General features: G+C 34.8%; 1 protein-coding gene and 1 long non-coding RNA gene across 2 annotated transcripts in view; one reads left to right on the top strand and one right to left on the bottom strand.

Annotated features, from left to right (window-relative positions):
• Hcn1 (hyperpolarization activated cyclic nucleotide gated potassium channel 1) overlaps nt 1-27,573 on the top strand; it is a 374,350-nt gene that overhangs the window by 40,164 nt on the left and 306,613 nt on the right. The window contains exon 2 of the mRNA XM_005082780.4: nt 6,581-7,004. Within this exon, the coding sequence (XP_005082837.1) occupies nt 6,581-7,004 (424 nt within the window). The remainder of the gene's footprint in view (nt 1-6,580; nt 7,005-27,573) is intronic.
• LOC121133118 lies at nt 96-24,449 on the bottom strand. Its single transcript, XR_005869854.1, has 3 exons — nt 24,285-24,449; nt 22,412-22,658; nt 96-782 (listed from the first exon to the last, which is right to left on the bottom strand). It is a non-coding gene; the product is annotated as an uncharacterized LOC121133118 (long non-coding RNA).

Below are 27,573 nucleotides of genomic sequence, written 5' to 3'. Positions count from 1 at the left end.
TAGCTGAATTTGGAATTCGTCTTAATATTATAAATTAATTTTCATAGTGCATCATACTTATAACCATCTATGGGGAAATAGACTCTACAGGGAAAGCTGTTGCTTTGTAAAATAATCTTTTGACAATATTATCATTATTAGTGAGGAGTGCATCAATTGAAATGGAAACACATTACTTTCAGAATTACCTTGTTTATTTTCAATAGTGTTTATTCATTTCCAGTACTAGGTCAAATCATTGTCTAGATTATTCCTCTGCTCTAATTGCAGATACTACTGCTTGTCCATTGAAGGCTCTCCCTTTGCTGATACTCTATAGCATTTTTGTTATCCAAATGTTTACCCATTTCCTTGAGCTGAACATTTACTCCAAGCATGGAGGGAGCAGTAACCATAGTAGCCCCCATGCTTATATAAAGTTTTGTGGAAAGATGCAATCTTACTGAAGATAACAAAGACATTATGGCATAAAAATAGCACTTAGAAATATTTGCTTCATTAGAGTCTTTTTCTAGATTTTTAAATTAATTTTTAAATTTAAGTGAAAACAATCTTATTTTACATACCAATCCCAGTTCCTTCTCCCTCCAGTCCTTCTCATTTCCCACACTATCTCACTATCCCACACCCATCCACTTCTCAGAGAGGGTGAGAACTCCCGTGGGAGATCATCAAAGTCCTTCACATCTTTATTAGTGTCTTAGTCTTCTCATTTTCTTGTGTTACAGGCTCTGGACTCTACATTTGGCATATATCATTATATGGAATCCTTCAGAGCAACCCTGAGGGATAAAGAAGAAAATTAGAACCCACACAGTTATATATCTTGTCCTAAATCATATATCTAGTAGAGATTGAATATGAACTCTATCTGCTTCAAAGGAAAAACGGAACCTTTTATAAATTGACTCTCTGGGGCAGAGTAGGCAGAAGTAGACAGGTTTTATAAAACACCAAGTTAGGAGTCAAATCTTCAGTTCCTTGTTTTGTTGGCATTCTAATTAAGAATATATTCTTAGTCTTTTTGTTTCCTAAGTACTTACCTACATATTCTTTATCTAATATCTCATATTTTTATTTTACTTGCCTAAATATTTGACTGAAGTAAATATTTATATCCCAAATTAATGTCTTCTTTTCACCTGTTATTTTAGACATGTCTACACTGTAGCAGAAAATAAATAAAATGCAGGGTGTACTTTTGAATTTCAAAGAACTTAAATCCAGAAGTGATCCTGGAAACAAATGCAAATAGTAACAAGAGCAAACATTGAATGGGAGGCATATTGAGTATGTACATTGCTTTAGGAGATGTTAAAAACTCAGATTTAGAAAAAAGGGGGGAGGAATGGGCAGAAAGTAGAGGATGGCCAATGAAGTGAATCTATTTATGTATGGACATGTTTACCAAAACCCATGGAATGCATTAACTGAAAACTCTAAATTTTAAGATATGATTCTAGTGCTAAAAACACACCAGTGAAGGCTCAAAATTTCTCACAAATGTTCTTGTGGAGAATGGTGTTGATCATGGAGTTGCCTATTCATAGATCAGGGCAGGCATTGAATGAGAAACCTTCTACTTAGTTTTGTTGTGAGCATGAGTGTTGCAATAAAAATGCATTATGGTAAAAGCAACAACACCAAAAGAAGAAGAAACATCACAGAAAACTAAGGAATTTATTTTCATATAGGATTTAAATGAAGGTAGAATATTCACAGCTGTACAGCTAGAATGGAAGACATTTTATCTCTTGTGTCTGTACATCAGCGTGCAAGGACTTTATTGACTGAGAGAGAAGAGGCTAGAGAAGAGGAGGTTGTGGTACAGAGTGCCTCGACTACCTTCAGCTGATTTTAACTACTTGAGAAAGTCATTGATGGTTTTGACCCAGGAAATTGTATTTTGGATGGATTGATTTAACATGACTCCAGAGAAATAATATAGAATGGCTAGAAAATTCATTGATAGATTCTGAGCAACTGATAGCAGTTTAAATAATGGAAAGAAGAATGGATAGGAGCAACAAGAAATTTAGATAAGGTAAGGCCGAAATTCCTAAGAAAAATGGGCAGAGCAAGAGTTAGGCGAGACAGCTATAGGCGGTTGCAAAAAAGATTCTCCAGGTGCCAGTTTCGAAGAACACAAATACTATTCCTGAAAATGACGTGTTTTACTAAACTGTGAAAGGTCTGACTGCTTTTTCTAGGACTACCTATAGAATGAAACCAGGTTAAATAAAAGTTGTGTTACATTATACTGACTTTATATACTGTATTTTTGTGTATAAAATACACACAATAATACTTTGAAGGGAAATTTCAAGAGTTAATGACACTTGGTATCGATACTGAACTAGATATAATGACTTCAGTGTTGCTGATAAAAAGTTATGAGATGATATAAATTATCACTATAATCATGAAAGGATGATAGCTCCTTTCTTGTCTGTTGACTATAAGGCATGAAATATTAGGTTTATGTTCTGGAAAAAATATCTGTCTCAATGACATAGGCAAAACAATGCTGTATTTCTTAGACATTCCAAGCTGATCTCTGAAAAACTGGATTTCTTTTGGTAAGTAAGGAAGAGTAAACAGATAGTAACTGGAACAATACTTTGGGCCACAGATTCTTGGCTTACTGTTCTTCTGATCTGGGTATGCAATTTGTATAGACTTTTTCATCCATTAAATCCTGTATATTTAGTACTATAGAAACTTAAATTTTGTAGATAAGAAAATTTAGGATTAGAGTATTTACAGGTGGTACTATCACCAAATTATTAGCTTTAGGAATTTTTGAATGAAGACACCTGCAATGCTAATTGTTAGAGGAAATTAATGAATAAAACATTTTTCTTCTACTTTTAAATTGAAAATGAAATAGTTATTATGTATGACTATTACAATATAGTTATAATTTTCATGTAATTATTTCAATTGTTAAAACATCAAAGCATTTATTAGTGATGACTACATAAGATACTTTAATGTTAGGTTTAATTAGCCTTGGATCTTGACAGGATATGGGATTGTTTATCTAATATGGCTTCAAAGGTTCTGTTTCTCAAAAGCCCATATAGAGGCAAGCTCTCCCATGATGGGGAATGGTCCTCTGTGTATATGTTTGTCTTATTGGTTGACGAATAAAGCTCTGTTGGCAAATAGGGAAGAAGATAGGTAGGACTAGGAGAGGTGGAGGATTCCGGGAAATGGAGGCACAGTCAATCACCATGCAGGATATGAGAGGAGTAAGAGGTCCATATCCTTTCTCTGGTAAGAGAAGACTACATGGAAATACTCAGATTAGCAGTTTTGGGTTAATTATTAAGTCAGAGCTAGCCAGCAAGAAAACATAGCAAACGGCCAACAGCTTCTTAATGAATATAGTGTCCTGTGTGTTCTTTTGGGACTGATGCTGCTCTGGGACCAGGCTGGCAGGAAGAATGCTGGTTACATTCCCACAGCAATGACTGATTTACAAATGCTCCATCGGCATGCCTATAGGCTAATTTAATGGAGTGATGTTTTTCAGCCCTCTTCCCAGATGACTGTCACCACATTAACAAAATACTAACCAGTACAATTGGCCCCTCATGAAATTGATATACAAATAGATCACTATTAAACTCTTAAGTTTCTCCTGTTTATGACCAAGAGCTCATAACATCACAATATAAAACATAACTTTATGCTTTCTCACTCCATGAAGGAGGAGTCAAGAGACAGTTACAACCAGCATTCAGCAGTGGAAATCAAATCCTTTGCCTAAGTGTGCGGTGTTTTGAAACCCCATTCTTATGTGTTCTGAAGCACTTGGGGAACTCCATTTATTCAGCTCTGCCACCCATGGTACATACAGCTTGTGTTGTAGGCTCAAGCTAATTCTGCTCTACACCTGCCACTATGCCTTGTGGTCATCCCATTGGCCTGGAATTTTCAAAATCATGGAGTCTCCACCGCACCTTCACCAATAGCATCTTCTGGTCCCTTTTCATGAACTCCAACTTTGCCATGTGAGGAGAAGACCAGTTTCTTTCCATTACTCCTTCAATAATTCAGATTCCATGCCACCAAAGATGGAAGAGTCTTAGTTTACCAAGTTTAACTCCATTTTGAGGTGCAGTCTTGGTTGCCCTGGGACATAGTTGTGTGCTGACTCTGAGGAAAGACTTCTCAGAAGTTTCCACGTCAAAGATGCTCTCATCAGTCACAGCTGAGTTTTCAGCCCCAGATAACCAGAATCTACTACTGTCCAACTGATACAACATTTTACCTAAGTGGCCCTTTTTTTATTAATTGCAAAGTATTAATCGAACAGTCCCAATAGTCCTCGAGGGGTTCTCAAACATCCCTTTGACACTTCACATTCCAGGCTTTCATTATAGGCCTTTCTCTCTAGATTCTTATTTTCCAAATGCCACTGAACAGCATATTAAGCTTCAAGTAGTCAATGATTTTCCAGCCCAAACCTTCAAAAACTTTCACAATCCTGCCAAAAATGTTGTGGTCAAGTCTGTCATAATAGCCCATTCTCTGGTACCTATTTCTGTTGTACTTTCTATTGCTGTGATAAAATACTGGCAAAACAACTTGGAGGAGGATTATTTCATATTACAGATTACAGTCATCCTGAAGGGAAGTCAAGGGCAGGAATTCATGTCAGGAACTGAAGCAAAACTATGGAGGAATGCTGATCACTTTCTTATTTCCCATGGCTTGCTTAGTTTCTTTTCTTATACAACCCGTGACTAGCTCCAGGGACTACACCACACACAGTGGGCATAACCCTCCCTTGCCAATCATTAATCAAGAAAGTGCCACATGCTTGCCTCTAGGCCCATCTAATGAAGGCATTTTCTCAATTGAGGTTTCTCCTCCTAGATGAGTTTAGCTTGTGTCCAAATTGACAAGAAAACTAACCAGATCAAATACAAAACAAATTATCTGGGTTGACTGAAACTTCTGCCAACCATAAAAGTTTGTTATTAATGCAACAAAATTGCAAGTGGGGAATCTCTACCACTAGAAAAACTGTGCTTGTTTTTAGAGACTGTTCTATGGTTATATAGCTGTGTTAGCTGACTCATTATTTTTCCTTTTATAAGTACAGGTATACTTGACAGCTATAAATATTCAATTACTTAATGAGTTAATTGTGGTGTCAGTGATGTAAGAGAATCTTCATGAAAATAACATTGTAGTCATTTCTTATTAGTGTTATGTATGCACACTAGAAATGAAGTACCTATCTTTTCTCCAGTTTTAAGAGTAATTTGTGTGTTAGTTACTCTCTCTTTTGCTGTGATAAAAATATGACACAATTTCAGGAGGAAGGTTCTATTTTGGTTCACATTCTGAGAGTATTGTCTATCATGGTGAGGAATCTTGGTGGCAGGAATGCTAGGCTGCTGGTCACATTATGTCTGCACTCAGGAAGCATAGGACAATGAATTCTTAGTCCCAGCCTTAGTTATTTTTTATTATTATGCAGTAGTCTAGTCTGCAGACTGTCCCGAGTGGGAGACTTTCCCACCTTAAGTAACCTAACAGACAATCACTCAAATGTGTGCCTAGAGTCTAAGATTGCCTAGGTAACTCTTCAGTCATTTCTGTTCATATGTCTACCACATTATTTTAAGTCCCGTTTACTCACTTCATAGTTAGCGTAGGAATTATTCAAAATACATGTAGTAATTACATGCATGTTCAAAACTGTCTGGAATTCAAAAGTTGTTTTGGAAGATAGTACAACATATTTTGCAAAGATGTTCAATGAAATGGCATAACATTGAAATTTTAACTTGGTTCCTGCTTCAAACCAAGAAGAGACTAATAATTTTCAACTTCAGCCTCAAGGTAGTCTTCTTTTATTTGGAGCAGGGACAAACATAAGCATACTGAAAAACTGTATAAAGGTTTGAATCTACACTTGACCAAATATGTACTCTTAATGATTAATTACTGTCAACAAAATTCTTAGATTATGCTACCTGTTAATTGTTAATCTTTTCTGTGATTGCTAAATTGTCAAAGTGTTTCAAAATGACTCTAAAAATTGTAGTAAAGACAAGATCTGAAGGTAGAACCTGTTATCTTGCATTTACTTATTATTCTGAAGAAGGCTTCTATCTATATTTAGCATCAGTGATATAGGTGACTTATTTTTAACTCTTCATTAGATTTTTTTTGGTTTTTCGATACAGGATTTCTCTATGGCTTTGGACATTGTCCTGGAACTAGCTCTTGAAGACCAGGCAGGTCTGGTCTGGAACTCACAGAGATCTACTTGCCTCTGCCTCCCGAGTGCTGGGATTAAAGGACTGCGCCACTACTGCCCAACTCTTTACTAGATTTTTTAAAAAATTTCATTTGCATAATGAATTACATTAATTTTTTTAGAACACAAATCATTAAACCTTGCCTTAGTAATATACTAGATTTTCTCAGAATCATGTTCAGTAATTTGGAAAAATAATTTGTTGGTCTCATAAATTTTGTAGTACATGTTATCTGTTAAGAAAATGGCTGATTACTATCTAAATATTAAAATGTGATTTTTTCTTATTTATTGTAGGTTTTATTGGGATTTAATAATGCTAATAATGATGGTTGGAAATTTGGTCATCATACCAGTTGGAATCACATTCTTTACAGAACAAACAACAACTCCATGGATTATATTCAATGTGGCATCAGATACCGTTTTCCTATTGGACCTAATTATGAATTTTAGGACTGGGACTGTCAATGAAGACAGCTCTGAAATCATCCTGGACCCTAAAGTAATCAAGATGAATTATTTAAAAAGCTGGTTTGTGGTTGACTTCATCTCATCAATTCCAGTGGATTATATCTTTCTTATTGTAGAGAAAGGAATGGATTCGGAAGTTTACAAGACAGCCAGAGCCCTTCGAATTGTGAGATTTACAAAAATTCTCAGTCTCTTGCGTTTATTACGCCTTTCAAGGTTGATTAGATACATACATCAATGGGAAGAGGTAAGTCACATGTTTTTTTTCTTAAAGTTACTGTACCATGTAATTTTCATGATTGATTATTTGAATATGGATATTAATTGCAGAAAATTTAAGGACAAATAATTCCAAGTGTTCTCTTTTCTAGTATTGAAGTGATATTTGTATCTCTGAAAGATTTGAGCCAACTGAAAATGATTATAAAACATTCTACTAATTGAATGTATTTTAAGCAAATGCAGTTTAACTGCAGTTTCCTAGTCTCCCATGCTGTGGCAGATCATTTTTATTTAATAAGAATATATCAAATTTCATCTTTGACAAAGATGTCTAGGATTTGATTGGTAATCTGTCATTATGTATAACAATGCTGATATATGTTTCTAACAATATTGGAATTTCAGTGAATTTATGCATGAGGAAAATACATGTCTCCTTGGTTTTCTCTCAATTCTATAAATTCATATTTGAGCTTAATATGCTAAACCTGCTCATTGTTTTCTGTTGCCTACAGTTATTCATTATATCTTTCCCCAATAAGTTCATTTCATAATAGCGAAAAAAACACCATACCTAGGAAGGAAATTACTACACAGAAAACACAAAAGAATAAATGAAGTGAATCTAGTCAGTTAGCTGTCTTTGCTGCTGAACAGGGCATCTGCTGTTCTTAGTCAGTGGGTGGGATGGCGAGAGAGCCCTGCCAACCAAATTTTCCAAAGGTCTGAGTTAAATATACCACCATCAAGCAAATAAGTACCTCTTTCCACAGCTAGTGTATTAACCTTCTTTGGCTTTTTCCTTCAAATGCATGGCTCTTTGTATTAATTATAAACTGAATTTTATTGCCTAAGAACGAGAGCTCAAAAGACCTCCGGAGTACCTAATGAAACACTCTAACGAATGCAGTACACTGACTATAGATTGTTGTTTGCCTCCTAAAGAAATGGCTTTTAGTATTTTAAAAGCTAAATTATGGTTTTAAGGAAGTCATGAAATACAAATTTTATTTATTTTCTGGGCAGCTGTAACAATGTTTTTCTGCATGCTTGTCAATGACATTTTGGTTCACAGGATTTCAGGAAATGACACACAATAATAAAACACTGCATAATACACCGATGAAAGCCATAAAATGGATCACTCTTAAAATATGGATCTGGATTGTATTTAAAATCAGATGAAGCATATTTGAGAAATTGGATTTACTCTCATCATTTCTATATATAGTACACACAACTAAATGGAAATTAATGTTCAGTTCTCAAAGCTCTTTTGCAATAATTTGAAAATAGCAATCCAGGATGATTCTTGATAATAACCAATATTTATAGGGACATTATATTAATGACAGGCAGTTGTTGATTCTTTGCACAAATTAACTTCCTGAATCTCCTCTACAACCCAATGAGATTGATTCTATTGTTGTCATCACTTTCAGATGATGACAATTAAACACTTTAAGGCTCCTTGCTGGGGTTCAGAGTCTAGTAAGGGTTGGAGCTGGGATTCTTATCATGGAAATCACACATCTCACTGTAGCTTTTGCTCTTTTCTTTATAAACATCCCATTTTCCCATCATTTGTAGACTGCTTATGGAACTGTATAGAGCTTTTCTTACATGAGAATGTGGTTATTGCAACATTATAAAACTAAACAGTTACTCTGAAAACAAAGGCACAAAAATATTTTGACACATAGTCAATGAAAAAAAAGTCATGGCTAGAGCTACATAGTCAATTAAAAATACAGTAGGCAGTGAGACTATTTTTTAATGGCTTTCAGCTAACCCAGTTATCTGAGGAATGACAGCAGGATGAACAGATGGCATCCTATCAGATAAAATGACAGATCATGTGGCCAGCGAGGACACTCCTTAACACCAACGTTTTCTGTTCCTGGCAATGGTCACAGGCACCTAGATTTGTGTGGCATGACAGGATTTTAAAGGTGCCCGCAATATCATTCAGAAACATCACCTGCCTGATATTATTGTTGTGAAATGCAATTTAATATGCACTTAGTGATGCTTGCTAACCACACGCATACAGGAGAGAGTTGTGAGTTGGCAAGATCTTCCTTATAAATAAATGACCTTGGTAATAAAGAATTCTGAAGCTCATTTAGCTGAAGAATGTTTTCTTGGTTATATGATACCCTCATATAATAATATATATCATGAATGTTTAATGACTGATAGCAACACTCTCACTAATGACGAAGAAATAGAATCACACTCCAGAATTTAATATAAATTCACTTATTCCATCTACATGATTCAAAATGTAATCACAAGGAAACTTGAATGGCTCCCAAATTGGCACATCTTTACCTGACTTTTCTAAATGCCACCAGGATGTGTTTACAAGTAGAAATACAACAAGTTAATTATCAGAAGTAGCTGTATGAGCTCTTGGATTAAGACTGTAGTGGGAGACGTGAGTTCACCCACATGTCTTTGAGTTCTGTGTGTTTTAGTACCAGGTTGGCTAATGCTAAATTCAGCAATTTGGGGAAGTCATGTGTGAAGTCTGGAAGCTGCCACAGTTCTAAATGAATCATTGGTAAGGAAAGCAGCTGCTATAGGGAACTGTGTTCATCTTTGGTGGTGCAATTTTTCCCTATCTCCGGTCTGGATTAGTTCAACTAGAATACAACAAGAAGCTCTGAAGCCAGATAAATTAGAGAAATATTATGAATGAGATGCAGGAAGTTTAACATTTACCCCATGTGCTACAGTGCTGCAGGTAAATGTGTAGGAACAAAGAGTTGATGAGAATGATCAATTTATAAATGCCCTGGGGTTAAGGTATCAAGAGGGGAAGTTCCTTTCTTAAGTCAATTGTATGATCAATGATTTAGAGTGTAAAGACTGAACTCTTTGACACTAGATTGAAATTTTATACACATTGTCAATGATATGGAAATATGAATAATTTATATAAATTAGGTTAGAAAAAATTCTTTTAGTAAAATCTTGAACAAATGAGTTTTTCTCACTGTTGTGCTTTGGTTTTTAAAAGTCATTCTCCTAAGTGAGCAATTTTACTTTTCTTAAGGTTGCCTTTCAAGTATGCCAGAGTTCCATGCCCGATCACTGTTTTATAATCTATCACAGGGGCAACAATTCTGTATGACCCTCCAAAAAGACACATATGGTGAGGAAATCCTTAGAAATTAAATGGAACATTATTAACAATTTGTGATGATCACAAACTGCTAAAGAGATAAAGACCAGATTAAAAGCTTAGCAAACAGGAGATTATTCACTGTATAAAAGTGAAGGGTTCTCAAAACCTCAAGTGCCCTTTTGTTGACCTCAGTCTTTTTGTCCAAGGGAGATGATCCCTGAAATGTTTTAGAGCCTTATAAAATATTAATTGAAAGCATAAACATCACTTTGTATATGGTTATTATGGAGTGTGACTACAATCCCAGAACTAAGTGGGAGACTGAGATAGGAGGTAGACCATGAGTTCCAGGCAGCCTGAGCAATGGAGTAAGAGCCTAACATAGAAGCAACAGAATGAAAAGTAATATTTGAAGAAAATGATTCCCTTTGTAGGGGTTATCCAATTGTGAGATTCAGTATTTCAACTTAACTAGACATTTCCTACCTGGATCATGTAAAAGGTGCAGTGCAAGCCATGATTATATAGTAACCAGAACTTTCTGGTAGACAGTGTATTTTGTTTAGTTCTCATTTCCTATCTCCTCACCTTCTTTTGTGTGGATTAGTAGACGTACTTTGAGTCAGGAAGGAAGGATTGTAGTTCTGAATATCTTAGGCATAGCAGTCGCAGTTAGATAGCTTGTTGGCATGCTACAGTGCTTTTTTTCTAATCAATACTAGATAGTGATGTTGGGTTAGAAAGAGATTTGTCTACAATTAGTGAACACTAACATGCTTGTTAAGGAGACAGTCTTATAGGAAACTAAGACACAATTTGGTTTCTTGTTTTTGTTAATTTTAGTGTGTTATTTGGTTCAGACTAAAACCTGACTCTTGATATATACTGTCTGCCTATTAAACATTTCAATATATTTTAAGCAATTTGATTTTTAGAAAACACATAAGTTTTCTCACAAGCAAATAAAGCATTTGCCCAGATCCATCCTCTACTAGAATGTAGAGAGGCTCACTTTTACCCATCACATCCTGGGTGTGAATGATGTGCCTTCAGGGCTTTCCAGAACACTGCACTCATTTCAGCATTGTATCTTCTTTGCAACAACATTTGATTGGTTTTGTTTTTTTTTCAGTAACTGAAAATAATGATTATTTCCATTACAGCAAGGTTGCATTGCAGCATCTCAGATTGGAAAGTCATTTTTTCCTGTTGTCTTTAAAAATTGATTCGAAGTCATTTCCAGAATGTATTCTACCTGGATGAGCTGTAATAGTCAGGACTGTTACACTGATGTATTCTACTGGTTCTGAGTATTTCAGTTTATGATAGTTCTATGTGCTGTCCTTGAATTTCCTAGACAAGTACATTTAGATGGAAGAGTCAATGTTCATTTTGCCAGTGAGTCTCCTTGTGTACTAGGATAGGATCTTAAACACAATGTAGGACAATGATATCTGTTACCCACATGGTAATTTAGGTGCTAAACCCATTAAATATATAAAGAACATTCATTTTTTTATGCTGAAGCATTTTAAAGTAGTGTTTACTTATGAATGGGTAACACATTAAAACACAAAGCAGATGCGGGAAAAGCAGACATGCGCGTATTTAATTGTAGATGATATGGTAAGTAATGACCCGAAGGAGGAAGTGAAAATCATTTCTACTGTACAAAAGAAGTTTTATAAGATACTTAAACTATATTTGAAGCTGGAATCTGGAACATCAAACTGAACTAGTGGGCTCGTGGAGCATAGCCTCACAATGGAGATACAAAATATAGGCTGCTTAGCAGTGCAACTGTGCATCTCCAGAGACAGCGTGAAAACATAGACTGGAATTCCTGTAAATACTAAACTAAGTAAGGTATCATCATGACAGCTTAGGCAGGAAACTTGCATCTTATTAGTTTGACAGAGTTCAGGAAATTGAAGGCTACTTAAGAGAGAGTCAAGGGTAATAGTAAAGGGAAAGCTTTATCCCTGACTTGCAGTGTTGTGTGTGCAGTTATGCCAGGCAGCATACATTTTTGAATAGCTGAGGGGCACACATTAGTCAAGTAGTTTTGTGCTTAAATTGTTCATAGCAATGAATATATTATAAATCCAAGAAGCATATTTGCAGTTTTATTATTAAATGCCAATTGTTTTTATGATTTCTATTTTTATGAGTTAGGTATAGAATGGATTCTTTGCTATAAATTTACTGTATTTGGTTGTTTTCCTTTCAATCTAGAGAAGTAAATAAATATATTACTTATTATGCATACACATAATAGCAGTGTATTGATTTTAAATGATGTGAGTCTTATGGAAATTCTTTTACATATTTAATCTGATTTGTGTTTATAATATCCATAAATATAAGATTCACAGTTACATCATTCTCAGGCTAGTGTAATCTTCTAACACTGGCATTTTTGCATGTATGGCGAAGTCTTCATTTCCTTCAGCAAGTATTTATTCTGCTAAAGACCACTAGGTGTCCCCTATCAGTTGTGTTACTTCAGGGTTCTAGATTCTAAAATAATAAAACTATTTCTTGTGAAAATGCTCAGTTACACTATTGGAATCACTAAGCTGATAGATTGATATAGTTCTAGAAAAAATTAATTGCCTTCAGTATTCAGTCATACAGAACTTCACATAAGGTTAAGCAAAGAGCATTAATTTACTTCTTTTAAGTAATTGTTCATATTTTGAGAGAACTGATTTCAGTATCATACTATATATTTAGGTATTTTAAAACTTTAAATTAACATTTTTGTGAGTATTATTATGAAGAGAATGCTAAATCAAATGACTATTAGACTAACAAGGTATGTGTTGATTTTCATATCTGTATGTTTGAATTAAGACACTGTGTTTTGTGAATAGTCTTAGGTAAGTGACCTGAAGATTTGTACAATCCAAATGATTTCCACATAGAAGAAATAATTTCTTTAAATTAAATGTATCATTTCATTTGTATGTGTGCTTTTCCTACCTGTATATTTGTGCACCACATATGTGTGTGCCTGATTGCTTCTGAGACTAGAAGACATAGGATCCATGGGACTGGAGGTACAGGCAGTTGTCCACTGCCATGTGGGTTCTAGGACTTGAACCAAGATTGTTTGGAAGAGCAGCCAGTGCTCTCAACTGCTGAACCATCTTCCCAGCTTCAGAAAACTCCATTTATGTAGGAATATAAGATCAAATTTGAAACTTATTGGCTTCTTAGTTTATTATTAACATATTCAACTCCCTTAGCATTGAATTCTTGGCTCAATCAGTGTTGTTTTGCTTATTTTCAGTATTCCCATGCCTAGACATTTGTAACTACCACATAAATCATAGTAAACATTTTTAAATTTTACCATGGACACATATCTGAGTGTTATCTCCACAAAGCTATCCTATGCCTTCAAGCTTGTGTGTTCATTTTTCTGCCTGCTCCCTCTTCACCCTTGTTTTCTGTTAATATCAGAAGTCTAAAGAAGTTCCTTGGTTTTACCTCCTTCAGTCTCTATAGCCAATAATCAAGATCTGCATATCCTACTTGAATGTGCTTTGAACCTTTACTCCTAGATCTTAGTACCAACATATTAGAAGCCATTAGAAGGTTTCTTTCATTTGTATTTCTGGAATAGAATCATAACTGTATTATAACAGTCCATCTTTGTTTATCTTTCAATCAACTCAAAAGTGGTACCTTTCAGAGTAAATGTTATATATTGCATCCACTGGAAATATTGCTACAACTTTTCATGACCTTTGGAATAAAATATAATATTGAAGACCTTTTGAAATCCAATTCTCGCCAACTTCAATTCAGCCTAGGAGACTGTGGATATTAATCCTCAGGCATGAAGAACTTTAGTGTTCAGAGAAGATATTTTAAATCCTGCATACACATTAATCATTTTTATCTTCCTAGAACTTTGTTTTTCAACCTCAGCTAATCTATAATTTTAATTTTTTGAAGATTTCATAATAAGTATCATTTTACATAATTTTTATCTCTCCATCTCCCCTATAATTTCTCTCATGTTCACATACATTCTACCAAATGATTGGCCTTTTTAAAAAAATTGTTCTCATCATACAAACACATACAGGAGAGATCATGACAGAAAACATAAATCTTTAACATGTAATTCACATCTGATGGTGTTCAACACCAGTGATATATCTATAAATTAACATCTATACCTAAGGCTCATTGAACATTGAGTAATATGAGGCCACACAGTTGAAAGAATCACAGGACCAGAACATCTTTTGTAAGACAGTGCCTTCCATCTATGACAGGGAAGTTGCAACCATTAACTATCAGCAATATTGCCCCCATTTAGTCTCAGTTTAATGTGAACATCACTTCCTTGAGGTAGAATTAACTAATCTCTCAATGTTGGTTTCATTTATGATAAATTTGGCAAAGTCCTTATGATTTTGCTTTGTTATACTCATCTCTTTTCTAACTGTTCAATTCATAATTTCCCAGTCTGTTATATAACTCCAAAAAGTGGAACCATGGCTTTCCTGTATCTTTAGCTCCTGGAATAAGTAAACATCAGAAACAACAGTTCACAAAATCATGATTAGTGACTTATATTATACCCCGATGAAAACTTCAGTTCTACTTTACTGGATAGGCAACTATGTAGACATTGAGAACAGTAGAGTCTTGTTCCGGTATTAGAAGAATTTATGGTATAGGTAATAAAAGCAGAAGAAAGAGATATTGCTTAGAGGTAAGAGGTAAAAGGCTTCAAGAGAATGAATGTTAAATGTAGCACTTTCAAACTATTAATAGTCTTCCTACATGTGAAGCAACGAAAATATTGCAAGACTTTGGAAATCATTGTAAGGGTTAATTGCGAGCATGTGATTGATTGTGTGACACAAGGGGATAATTATCAATTTGCTGCCTGTATTAGTTAGGGTTTTTATTGCTGTGAAGAGACATCATGACCACAGCAATTCTTATAAGGAAAACATTTACTTGAGGCGACAACTTATGGTTTCAAGATTCAGTTCATTGTCATCATGGCAGGAGGGTGGAGAAGTAGCTGAGAGTCCTACATCTTACAGGCAACGGGAAGTCAACTGAGAGTCACATGGGGTGAAGCTTGAGTAAAAGAAATCTCAAAGCCCACCCCCACAGTGACACACTTCCTCCAACAGGGTCATACCACTTAATAGTGCCACTACCTTTGGGTGCCATTTTTTCAAAGCGCTACACTACTGAATCTCATAGAATTGTTTTAAGGAATCATTTTTGTTGAACACACTTTGGACTATTATTATACATGTTTCTTTGAATTTAAAACATGAAAACACTTTTAAAGTCAAAGAGCTTAAATTTGATCCTTTATTGTTCCTGGTCCACTTTCAAACACTGGGAACACTATACATGCAATTACGCATTACTTCTGCCCTAAATATACCAAGTAGGGAAATGGAAGAGTTCATGAATACAGCTAATAGAGGACAACATTTAGTTTCACATCCTTCCGATGTTTCTGATAAGTGTCTTACACTGTTACCTATTGTGCATGCACACACAATATGTATTTTGATAGCTGCTAGTTTGAATTCATCCACTGTGCTCTTAGAAAGAATATTTGAATGCCATTGCTTTGCGAATGCGGGAAATACAGTTTGCAATGTGCATCTAACTGGAAGCTTTCTTGTACTGCCAGAGTGTTTAATTGTACGCATGTGTTACATCAATTATGCAAGTAAACACAGAGAGGAACAGACCATTTTGGTGGGTCTTCCACCTGGCACACCTGTCTTCAAACAAGAAAGATGTGATGAGACACAAATGGAACAGAGACACTCATGATTGAAAATAATGAGATGAAGTTAACGAAATCCTGAAAGGAAATCTTAAATACATTTTAACAGTCCCTTTATCTACTCTTAATAGAAAAGTGTGTGCTTTTTATTGATAGTTTCTCACAAAACAGTCTCGTTTTTTTGTGACACAATGTTGAAAGTGCTTGAGTTCATTTGAAATAGTTGATTCCGTATTTAAAACTCCAAGGCAGAATGCTTGAAATATATGAGAAATCATCAGAGAAAGTTGTTTTAAGATCTATTATAACTGTTATGGGAATGTAAGAATAAACAAAACCATGGTCTCTCAGTTGCACTGCGTAATGATTCAGAAAGTCTGACTTCAGCTTCCCTTTCTTGCTGATGCATGCACTTTGGATTTTGTATTGGAGGAGTCATGTCTCAGTGTGAAAAGGAAGTGCATTTGGCTGCTTATGTAATTCTGATGGCTATTTTGAGATAAGACTGCCATTTAGGCCAGTTGTCTTTTCTTTGCTATGTTCTTTTTTTCTTATTGAATCTTAAAGTGAAAGAGTCAGGAGTCTGGCGATCTGGAGTTCTCCTGCTGGCAGTTGTGAAGTGAAAGGCAACCTTACTTAACTCAGATGGAGAAAGTCATGAAGAGTTTGTTTCTGAATATGGTGGGAGGTGGTGATGTCTACAATAACATGCTATACTTTTAATTTACGTTTTTGCATAGGCACTACTGCAAAGATATAAATGAACAGATAATATAATATCAAGGACACTCAGAGTTCAGAAATGAGAATTAATAAGTACCATGTGTGCAAGTCTCTTCCAGATAGTTTTTTCTCAATTTTATAATCTGAACAATTGCATATACTTGGATTGTATGGTTCTTTTAACAATTAGAGAGATAATTAATAGGAAAATGGTTTATGTCTTCTAAAACTGAAATTTTAAAGATAATATTAATTCATGATATCATCAGCCTGTCAAATGAACTTACTGATTTCTTATTGAATCTAGGGAAAAACGGAATTTGACATTTTTAGTATTCTTGGTTATATCTGAGAGTGAATTAGTAATATTAGGATTGTGTTAGTCTGTGCTCTGTCACTTCCAAATTATACCTACCAGTGATGTTTGAACAATCTGCTAACTTATTTTGTGGGAAAATGACAAATTCTTGGTACAGGAAGTAGTCCTCCATTATGGGCAATGCTCATGTATGTGATACTAAAACCAAGGGTATCTATTTAGCCTTCCTCATTCCATACTGCTGGCAATGAACCAACACTTAATGAACTTAAATGCAAAGGTTTCAACTATAACATGCAATTTAAAAAAGCTTTCATAATTTATCTAGACTGAAACCTAAAAAATAAAGATACATGATGTTTGATCTGATGGTTACCACTCCATTTATCCCTGTATATAATTCTTATAGATGTAAGTGAATTTTGTAATAACAATTATTACCAGTGGATGTGATACAGTGTGTTAGGAAAATTAGTGAAAAATTTTTAGCTTGTGGTATCTTATGCTCACAGGACTTTTTCATTTATTTAAATTTTAGAAACAATCTTATTTTACGTATCTATCCCAGCTGCCCCTCCCTCCCATGCTCCCAAGCACCCCACCGATTCCCTCAACCCACACCCACCCATTTTCCAAGGATAGTGAGGCCTTCCATGGGGGATCATCAAAATCACTCACAGGAATTTTTACTCTATAATAATATCAGAACATGTATAAACTCAAAGTAGTATATGGGTTCACTGACAGCAAGGTCATGTTATGAATAATATACTCTTAAATTTTTCAGTGACTGGGTTTTTGCTATCAGATATTTCCCTGGAATTGTGACATTAAAGATTGCAATTACACATATAAAGCCTCATACATATTTTGAACCATTGATAGATATATTAGTAGGGTGCTGGTTGGCAGGCAATTAAGAAATAACTCTTTATACAAACTCGATAGGTACATGACACATTGAATATCACAATGTGAAAAAAGGAATGTGTATGACACGGTTGCTTTCTCAAGATGTGGAATAATTTGGTGACTTTCAGAGGAGGCAGGAAGGAGCAGCAATGGGTTTTCAAGAATGTATTTCACAGTTTTCCAAAACCTCCTCTTGCTACCTAATTACCAGCATTTTCCTACTGTTGATTCTAAGCATCTTTAAGAATTTTACTGAAGAAATTATCTACCCCCTCTGATTTAGTTGAGTCATTATTTTGAATATACCAGCAATCTCCAATGGTTTGAAATTATAAGATAAATCTCAAGCTTCACAAGAAAAAACAAAAATCAGTGAATTCCTGTTCCAACAAAATGCTATGTTTTTTGACAGAATTTTCTGTAGTAGCAAATTTCTTAACTCGGATTTTATAAGACCAACTTAAACATTGTTTATAGAATATATAAAATGTGCTAAAGTAGAACATTCTCTATCATACAAATTTACTCCTCTCTGTCTCTCTCTTCCCTGCTTCTCTTCTCTCTCCTACCCTCTCTCTCTTCCCTGCCTCTCTCCTCTCTCTCTCTCTCTCTTTCCTAGAGTATGAACGCTCTTTCTAGAGGCATCTATTGAGAACATGTAATACAAATACTAAGTGAAGAGTAAGAAAAGATCAATAGATACCGTAAAATAACTATTCAGGTATACGAACAAACATCACCAAATGATTTACTCAACATTTATAAACACCATTCCCATTCTAAGTGAGGCAGTTGTCTTCACATTCATCGCTAATGTATGACACTACCTTTGTACCACGCAGACTCTTGGTTGAAGTTACTTCTCACATCTGTGGTTGTATTCCAAGAAGAATCCATATGTTAATAGATTCCACCAGCAAAAAATGAATTAAAAAACATAAAAGACTTACTGTAAAATATTTCTTTGGGAAAACTATATTAATGTTCAATTTTTTGTTATTGCTGTTGTTATTTTTAGATTTAAGAGAAATATCAGATAGTGAAATTACCCACAGCTTCAGGTTGCTTGCAATAAGGAATTTTCCAAGATATAAGTTATCAGAGGACTCTCTATCTAATCACCACTCTTGACAAGACTGGGTTTTGTTCTGCTTTGTTTAGTTTTAATCACCTTAATCTCCATGGAAGCAGAGTTTCGACTTGTCTTCTTTCTCAATCATTTATGGCTGAGGGTACCAAGGACTCTCACTCCCTGCATAATGTCTGGCTGTGGGTTTCTGTATTTGTTCCTATCTGCTGTAGGAAGAAGCTTCTCTGATGGTGGCTGAGCAATGCACTGATCTATGAGTATAGAAGAATGTCATGATGACTCAATTTATTTCTATCATATTTTGTTGTTTTCAGAATAGTAGTATTTGGTTTTACCTATGTCTGTGGGCTGTCTAATCTCATGATCTTAGTCACAAGGGAATATTTCTTAAGCAAAATGGCATTTAAGATTGTTTTCAAGAACTTAAGTTCATGTAGTTTTGCTAAACAGAGATGTGGCTGAAAAGATAAAGTGGCGTTTTGAAAGTCCAATTAAGGACTGTATGTTGAAGACAATAGAAAACTGTTGAGTATCTTAGACACTAATATGTACCTTGGGTAAACAAAGATGTGGGTGCAAAAATAAATTTGTGTTTTGAATGTCAGAATAAAGACTTTACACTGAAGACAATAGAAACCTTATGAACATTTTTAAGAACCAGCATGCAATGTTTATTAAATATATAGTATTTACTATGGAGCCACCTGCTATTCTTAGCATTAAAAGTATTGACATAATTAAGTGCCCCTGCAGCCAAAATTTGTTAAGGTATTTCCACAAATAAGTGAAAAATCTGAAGTCGAGGAAGATGAATAATTTGTTCAAATTGCACAGCTAGTATCTGATAATAACAGAATTTAAATTTATGTATAACCTACATTCCATGGTCTGAAACTTTTGTGTATTAGTGTCTGTCCTTGTGAGTGTGTGTGTGTGTGTGTGTGTGTGTGTGTTTATCCAGAGACTGGAGATCAACTTCAGAGATTCTTCATTATTATATGCTCTGATTTTTTCAGACAGGGTTTTTCATTGAAAATTGGAATTTGCTGATTAGGAAAGGATGGCTGGAAAGTGATTCCTTTGCCCCCCCCCCTGCCCCTTCTCTCCAGTATGTTCCATCATATCGAGTGTCTTTATGTGCATACTAGGCATTGAATTCAAGCCCTCCTTTACAAACACTTCACTGATTTAGCTGTCTCCATGGACCCCAAAGTCTTAATGATTAGCTATGCTGTCACTTTCTCTGCTTAAACAGTATGCTTGTAGTTTGAGATAGAGGCAGGTTAGATTTAAGACAAAACCCCATTAGATACCATGTGCTACAAGATAAACAGGAGATGATTCATTATAGTGTGACTGGTAGTCTATGATGTAACCATTTTTCTAAGCCCACAAGGATTTTAGAAGGTTGCTGGTAATCCTTATAAGTATCATGAGAACCAGCGCTTGTGTTTCATGACTTTCTTAAGGCTGCTACTGGGTACATAAATTATGAACCAGTCGTTACTAATATTTTGCAAGTGAGTTCAATATTAATAGGATTATAAATAACTCAATTAATGGAAACAGTAATTTCCAAGCTTAAAACACCAGATTTAATGGGAGTTTAATAATGTATTAATTGTGGATGAACATTTGCATAGTTTAATTTCCTAGTTTCTACACTAAGATCTTTGCCCAATGAAATGAAGAACAATGTTGCAAATACATGATATAATTATAATAAATCTTTTACAAAGGAAATCAATTTACACTTGATATAGTAAGAACCCCTTAAATGCAAGCATTAAATACCACACCCTAAGTATGAATCACAATATTTTTATTATCCTTTGAATGTATTACTTTTATCTGGACTATATTTTTCAAAGAATACATATTTGAAAAGTACTTAAAATCAAGTCTTAATTATTCTTTAATAATTATTTTTGTACCACAATTACATCTTCAATCATCTTTAAATATTATGCCTTACTCCAGTGGATGTAAGTTTATTTTATTGCCCATAATATAGCTCAGAGAGTACTCTGCACTTAAAAAAATGCTTCTTGATGTCACTAGTTTAAATGTTCTACAGTGGACAATTTGGTCAATTAGTGGTGTTTGTTGTTTTATGTGTAGTTACAGTGCTCTACAGCCCTACTGATTTTTGTCATTGCCTACATTGTCAGTTTTTGTTAGTTATTCTGTATACATTCAACCAAATTTGGACTGTTCCATTTCTCCTATCAACTCTTGTGGCTTTCACAGAATTTTCTTTACTGTTAGTTTCATGTTGGACTGCTACAGCCTCTTAAAGACCATACCCTTATAGTATCTTATGAGAGCTTACTAATTGTCATGTGGTTTATCTTTTCTTATATTTGATTTCCAGGTGAGTTTCTTATAGACAACATTCAGTTGAGTCCTACTTTCATTGTCCTCTTATTTTTCTATTTTCTTACTTGCTTTTAATTCAATTTAGTACTTTTCATGGTTATGTTTTATCTTTACGATTGCCTTAGAAACTGTGCCTCATTATTTGCCCCAACACTTACTCTAGGACTCAAATGTTCATCTGTGTTTTTAATCACAGTCTACCTATTTACCTTCAAACAATATTGCTTTGGTTCACATATGTATCATAGAGAGACTCTCTTACAGCTTATTTCCATGGTTTTTCTCTGGCTATTGTGATACAATATTTTATCGTTAAAATGTTCTGCAATTTTAAGACTCTTTCTCCTTTACTTCTGAATGATTATTTAAACATTATAATAAGCATTTTATATTTATGATTTTTACTGAATTTTAATTATGTAGATCAACACTTCCATTTGTTCCCATTTTTCCTATCTTTAGATTCCCTAACTCTCCCTCTCTCTCCCTCTTTCTCTCATACACAGATGTGTATTCATCTATCTCTATATATAGAACCTTATTTATTGATCTATTTATCTGTCTATCTAATTTTTCCCTCATAGCTTCCAACTACCTTACTCTTCTTATCTCTAAACCCCACTGCTTAACTGTGCTTGACAGCCAAACTCTGTTCTTTTCTTTCACTGCCTTAAAAAACAATTTTTCTCTAGGAAGAATCTGACAAAATTCTGATTCCTTTTTTTTCAAGTGACACACATGAGCTTAAATGGTGAATGTTTTAGGTGTTTTGTCAGATTTGGCAATTAAGAGTTAAGTTTGCTTCTTGCTACAACAACACACTCAGAAATAGAATGTTGCACTTTGTTTCAAAAGGGAGCATCATATTTCAGAGAGATTGCAGAATTAATGAGGATATTATTTTAAAAGTAAGAAAATGGTACTTTTTACAACTTACAAATAACAATTTACAAGTCACAATACGTTGAGTGGAACAAAACTATTATAGGACATAATTTGTTTCATATTGTTATATTTATATCAGACAAACCAAGGAAAATGCAATCACTGAAAACCTTATCAAAGAAAAAAATAAAGTTCATTAAACTGACCTTTGTTTAAAGTCATGCTTTGCCAGCTGTGACTGAGGCTGAAGTTATAACCATTTACATTTTCAGGTAATTTATTATATTCTCAAGATTCCAAGTAACTTGAATTACTTTTACCAACTTATTCTTTCACATGAGGCATTCATATGGTAAGCATCAGGACATATTCCTTTTGTGTTCAAAGGATTCTGCAAATAACTCTTGGCCACAAAAGGACAGAGAGCTTGGGTTTTGTTTCATCTTGGACATTCTGAAGAGGACAAAAAAGAAGTTAATAATTTTTCCCACCAATGATGCAAAACTTATTCAGTTATATTAATGCAGATTTCAATATTTTTTTCCAGATAGAATAGTGCCTCTTACTTACTTGCTAGAGAGATAGTACTCTAACAGTGAGGAAAGGTCTGTGAGATAGAAAATCTTGAATGAACATTCTTTAATTCTCTAAAAATAATCTGACATTCATAAAACAGTCTTACATAGTTGTAAGTTCTCCTCCAAGATCCATGACTTCACAGCTTTGGGTATTGGCTAAGTTTTCAGTACAGGCCATTTCCCTCTTGTTGTGTGGGTCTTAAGTCCAATTATAGAGATGTTGGCTACTATCAAGATATGTATGCCACTACTGTGCCCTTAGTGGTATTTAGCTGTGCTTCTTGCTGCTGTGTTTCACAGGTATTAATACCATATTGTCAACCATGAAAACATGCATACACAGGCAACATTATACTGACTGAGCAGGTTTATATATATATATATATATATATGTATATATATATATATATATATTGTGTGTGTGTGTGTGTGTGTGTGTGTGTGTGTGTGTGTGTAACAACAGCTAAGGGAAAAAGAAGCCATGAATTAGAAAGAAAACAAGAAGCAGTATATGGAAGGATTTGGGGAGAAGAAAAGTTAGCTCATTCCTGTTTTGGTTTCAATCAAATGGAGCTGTCACTATAATACTATATTAAAATGTACTCAGTGACTAGTATATTCAAGAATCAAACTTTGAATAAAACAAGCACAAAATAGGAAAATATTCATATCAACTGAAGTTGAAATATGCATCCCATTTCTCCTATGTGGAAAAGCAAGTGACAAGTCTTACTCATGTTCAAAATATGACCTTTCAGGCCTGTAAACAGAATTGACATACTTTCTTACATTTGGCATGGTTATTATCTTCTAGAAAGGCAGATTTTTAAGACTGTATTTGTTTACAACAAGGAATTGTGAAAAATAGATGTCTAAAAAAGTTGAACAAGCTTTAACATGAACACGAGTATTTTCGTTTCTTGTTAAATTTATTTATTTATTGTATATACAGTGTTCTGTCTGCAAATATGTCTGCATGCCAGAAGAGGGCACCATATCTCATTATAGATGGCTGTGATCCACCATGTGGTTGCTGGAAATTCAACTCAGGTCCTCTGGAAGAGCAGTCAATACTCTTATCCTCTGAGCCATCTCTCTAGCTCTGAACACAAATATTTTCAACACCTGGTTTATAGATTTAAGTTTTACTAGCTTTTCTACTAGGATTTTTCATCCCTGTATGAATCTGTCACACGTTCCTTACCTGCATTGCAAAGTAAATACAAGAATCCAGTATTATCTCCTCTCAGTGCATGACTTCTTATGTGCTCTATGGGCTATATTTAAGCTCTCATGTTTGTACACACACTACAACATACATTTTAGAAAGAGTGCATCACAACATACTAGAATAAAAACAATGGTATTTCGAGCATTAATTGACCTTGGGAATCTGTGAATCACTTAAGGGTCATTCATTATCAAAATAATTATATGTTTATAGAGATTATCAGATTTTCCTTTTCTATTTTTGCTTCCGTTAGTCTTTAGTCATTCTTACAATCACGTTAGTGTTCTTGAACTGGAAAACTTTGGTGGCTTCATTCCCCTGGTCTTGGTTTCTTCACTCTGAGAAGACCAGGTTTAGCTGGATGGTCCCCAGTGGCTTTTCCAGGGTCAGCACTGCCTGTGTCTTGTCCTCTTACAGTCAGTTTTGCTGTACCACATCCTGAGGTAGAAAAGCAAATAATTGGATTGTCTTCCAAATTCTTATTCATTCAAACAAACATACAAACAAACAAAAAACTATGTTTTTACTGTATTCAGTGATAATTGGCAAGGTGGTGATTCTAGTACCAAACATTCAGCCTGGAACTCCTTCTAAGGATACATGTCTATTTACCAAAGTGTCTCAACAGTTTCAGAAAAATATTTCCCTATCTTCTGTACCTTTTGATCTATGTTTATACTCTTCTTTGTGATATTTTTGTCATAGTTGGTGGTTTCTTAAGGTTGGAAAGAATGTTTTACTTTTTGTAATAAAGGAGCAATAACCAGAGCTACATATCAATAGACTGTCTCAAAGAACAACAAACACAAAACAAACAAAAAGAAACTTAGATATTACTCCTATTAATATCCTAGGACTTGCATTATTCAAGTTAATGTTTCTGATGTCTGGGCATTTGACCATGAAAATACTCAGTGTTAGAAAAACACTAACTTGTTCAGATTTTTTGTTTCATTTTGCAACGTTCAACTCATATTTCCATTACTTTGTATTTACAAGGCCAAATTTATTTCACCAAGGGAAGTAAAGAACCATATTAGAAACACACAAGCTGTAGCCCTTTAGTGCAGATGTGTACTCCCAGGGTTTCAGTACTTCTCCTGGATAGGGCTGACTGAGAAGCTCTCATTTGCCCATTCCATACTCTGGCATGTCAATCTGTACGTTATTCATTTAGCATGACCATTTAAAATTTACTTAATAAATAAAAAATTCTTCTGAAAGCATATATAAGTTCCAAAGAATCTATTTTAGTATTTTAAAAGATTGTTTTTTAATTATAATATAATTACATCATTTCTTGCCTCCAGTCCCTCTTATATACCCTTCTTTGCTCTATTTCAAATTCATGAAATGGTTTTTTATTAGTTGTTGTTACACACATATAAGTTTTACACACACACACACACACACACATTCCTAATTTGTTTTTGCTTTACATAGTACTAAGTGATAAATCCCAGGTATTGTGAATATTGCATGCATATTCCACAACTAAACTACATTCCTAACCCTGGGTTAACACTTTTCATTTGGACACTAAATAACTTTAAAAATATGCCATATACTATCAGTGAGAAAACTCACCCTGGCAACACCTGGCACAGAGAGGAGCATTTGGCCTGCAGTTCTGTGTGAGGCTAATCAGTGCAAGAATGAGCATGCCATTTCACCTCCATGCAGGATGCAAACAAATCCATGCTACCACATCCAGCTCACTCCTGAGAAAACCTGACAAGTGTAGTAAAGGAGCCATCCCTGCCATTCAGAGCTGAAAGCTTACTGGTGACTTGGAATGACAAATATCTGCATTTGCCATTTACATTTTTATGTCAGTTACCAGCAAGAGACCTGTCAGCTGAGTAGGAAGAACAAGATAAAATCAGAATTACCACAACTACAGAACTGCATTCTTTCCTGCCTGGAGGCATAACCTTCTTATTTGGTGTTACCTCTGAGGATTTCATCTTTGAGAAATATATTTAGAGTAGAATTCTAGGCAAATGGATGCATTCACACACACACACACACACACACACACCTACACTACATATTCTTTGACTTTTCTGTGATGTTTTTGTTTTGTTTTTCCCTAAACTGAACCCATAATCCTGAATAATCTATTACTTCCAGTAGGTTAGAATAAAGTCCTAATGTCTTAATATGAGGAAGACCCCGAACAGTCTGCCATCTGCTTTCCTTTCTGTACTCAAGTGTTCCCATTCACACTTTCGCAGTTGATTAAATAGCTTCATTTCTGTCCTTTGAAGTTTGGTTCTTTCGTAGGATTTTTTTCCATTAGTTATTTGATCTGCCTCATCTTCTTAGGTGAGAGGTCATGTTTTCAAGAACTTCCCTTACCTAAAGTTGCTGTGCCTCCATACTGACTCCACACTCTCTTGAGTCATGGACCATGACACTGAGCTTGGCTTTATTTGTTTACTGGTGTGCTTATCTTGTGCCTTTACTACTAGGTAGTCAATGGTGACAACTGAATTGTGCTGAATTCTCAGTGCTGAGAGAGTTCCTATCACATGACAAATGCTCAGTAGAGATTGTTGAAGGATATTTGCTGGAAGCATCATTGATGGTGGTCTTATACCAGTGATTTCCATACAAGTCTTCACAACTGCTCATCTAGATAGCCACATAATTATTTTCAACAAAGAAGTGTTGTTAGGTAATTTTTGCAGTTGGCATCATGATGGTTCATAATTTTCATGTGACAGATTATATGCATCAAGATACACTTGATTAGGCTGTAATTTTGTTTCTGTTTCTTATGAGCTCCATGGCCTGTTAAGCCTTTGCTTGTGGGTTGAGTAGAAATAACAATGGGTTAATTCATGGGGGTATTGAAAGGAATGAGTAAACTAATGTCTCTGCTAAGGATCTAAGAAGTGGCCTCTGTGTGTGTGTGTGTGTGTGTGTGTGTGTGTGTGTGTATTAAATATCCTGTATAGATGCTTACAATTAAATAAAACTCATATAAAATATTTTATGCTCAGTGAAAGTGTTCAAGATTATTTTATTTGTGCTCTATTGACATGCTTTATTAATATATTAAGTTTGTCCATATGTCTTTCAAAATCCAGACTTTCTTTTTTTAAATAGTTCCCTTCACAAATTCTATGATTTTAGAGGTTAGATTTTTTTTTTTTGGTTTTTCGAGACAGGGTTTCTCTGTGGCTTTGGAGGCTGTCCTGGAACTAGCTCTTGTAGACCAGGCTGGCCTCGAACTCACAGAGATCCGCCTGCCTCTGCCTCCCAAGTGCTGGGATTAAAGGTGTGCGCCACCAACGCCCGGCAATTTTAGAGGTTAGATTTTTAAAATTATCATTCTTTATGTTTCTCTGTTTTATAATTAAATGACAAATTCTCAATTTTGTATGGAAAAACAAAAGACCCAGGATAGCCAAAACAACCCTGTTCAACAAGGCAACATCCGGAGGCATCACCATCCCTGACCTCAAGCTCTATTACAGAGCTATAGTCCTGAAAACAGCTTGGTATTGGCACAAAAATAGACAGGTAGACCAATGGAATCGAATTGAAAACC

This window comes from Mesocricetus auratus, unplaced genomic scaffold (genome assembly GCF_017639785.1).
Source record: "Mesocricetus auratus isolate SY011 unplaced genomic scaffold, BCM_Maur_2.0 Super-Scaffold_100020, whole genome shotgun sequence".
Lineage (NCBI taxonomy): Eukaryota > Metazoa > Chordata > Mammalia > Rodentia > Cricetidae > Mesocricetus > Mesocricetus auratus.
The sequence above is the reverse complement of the archived record's forward strand: the minus strand, read 5'-3'. Positions and strand labels throughout refer to the sequence as shown.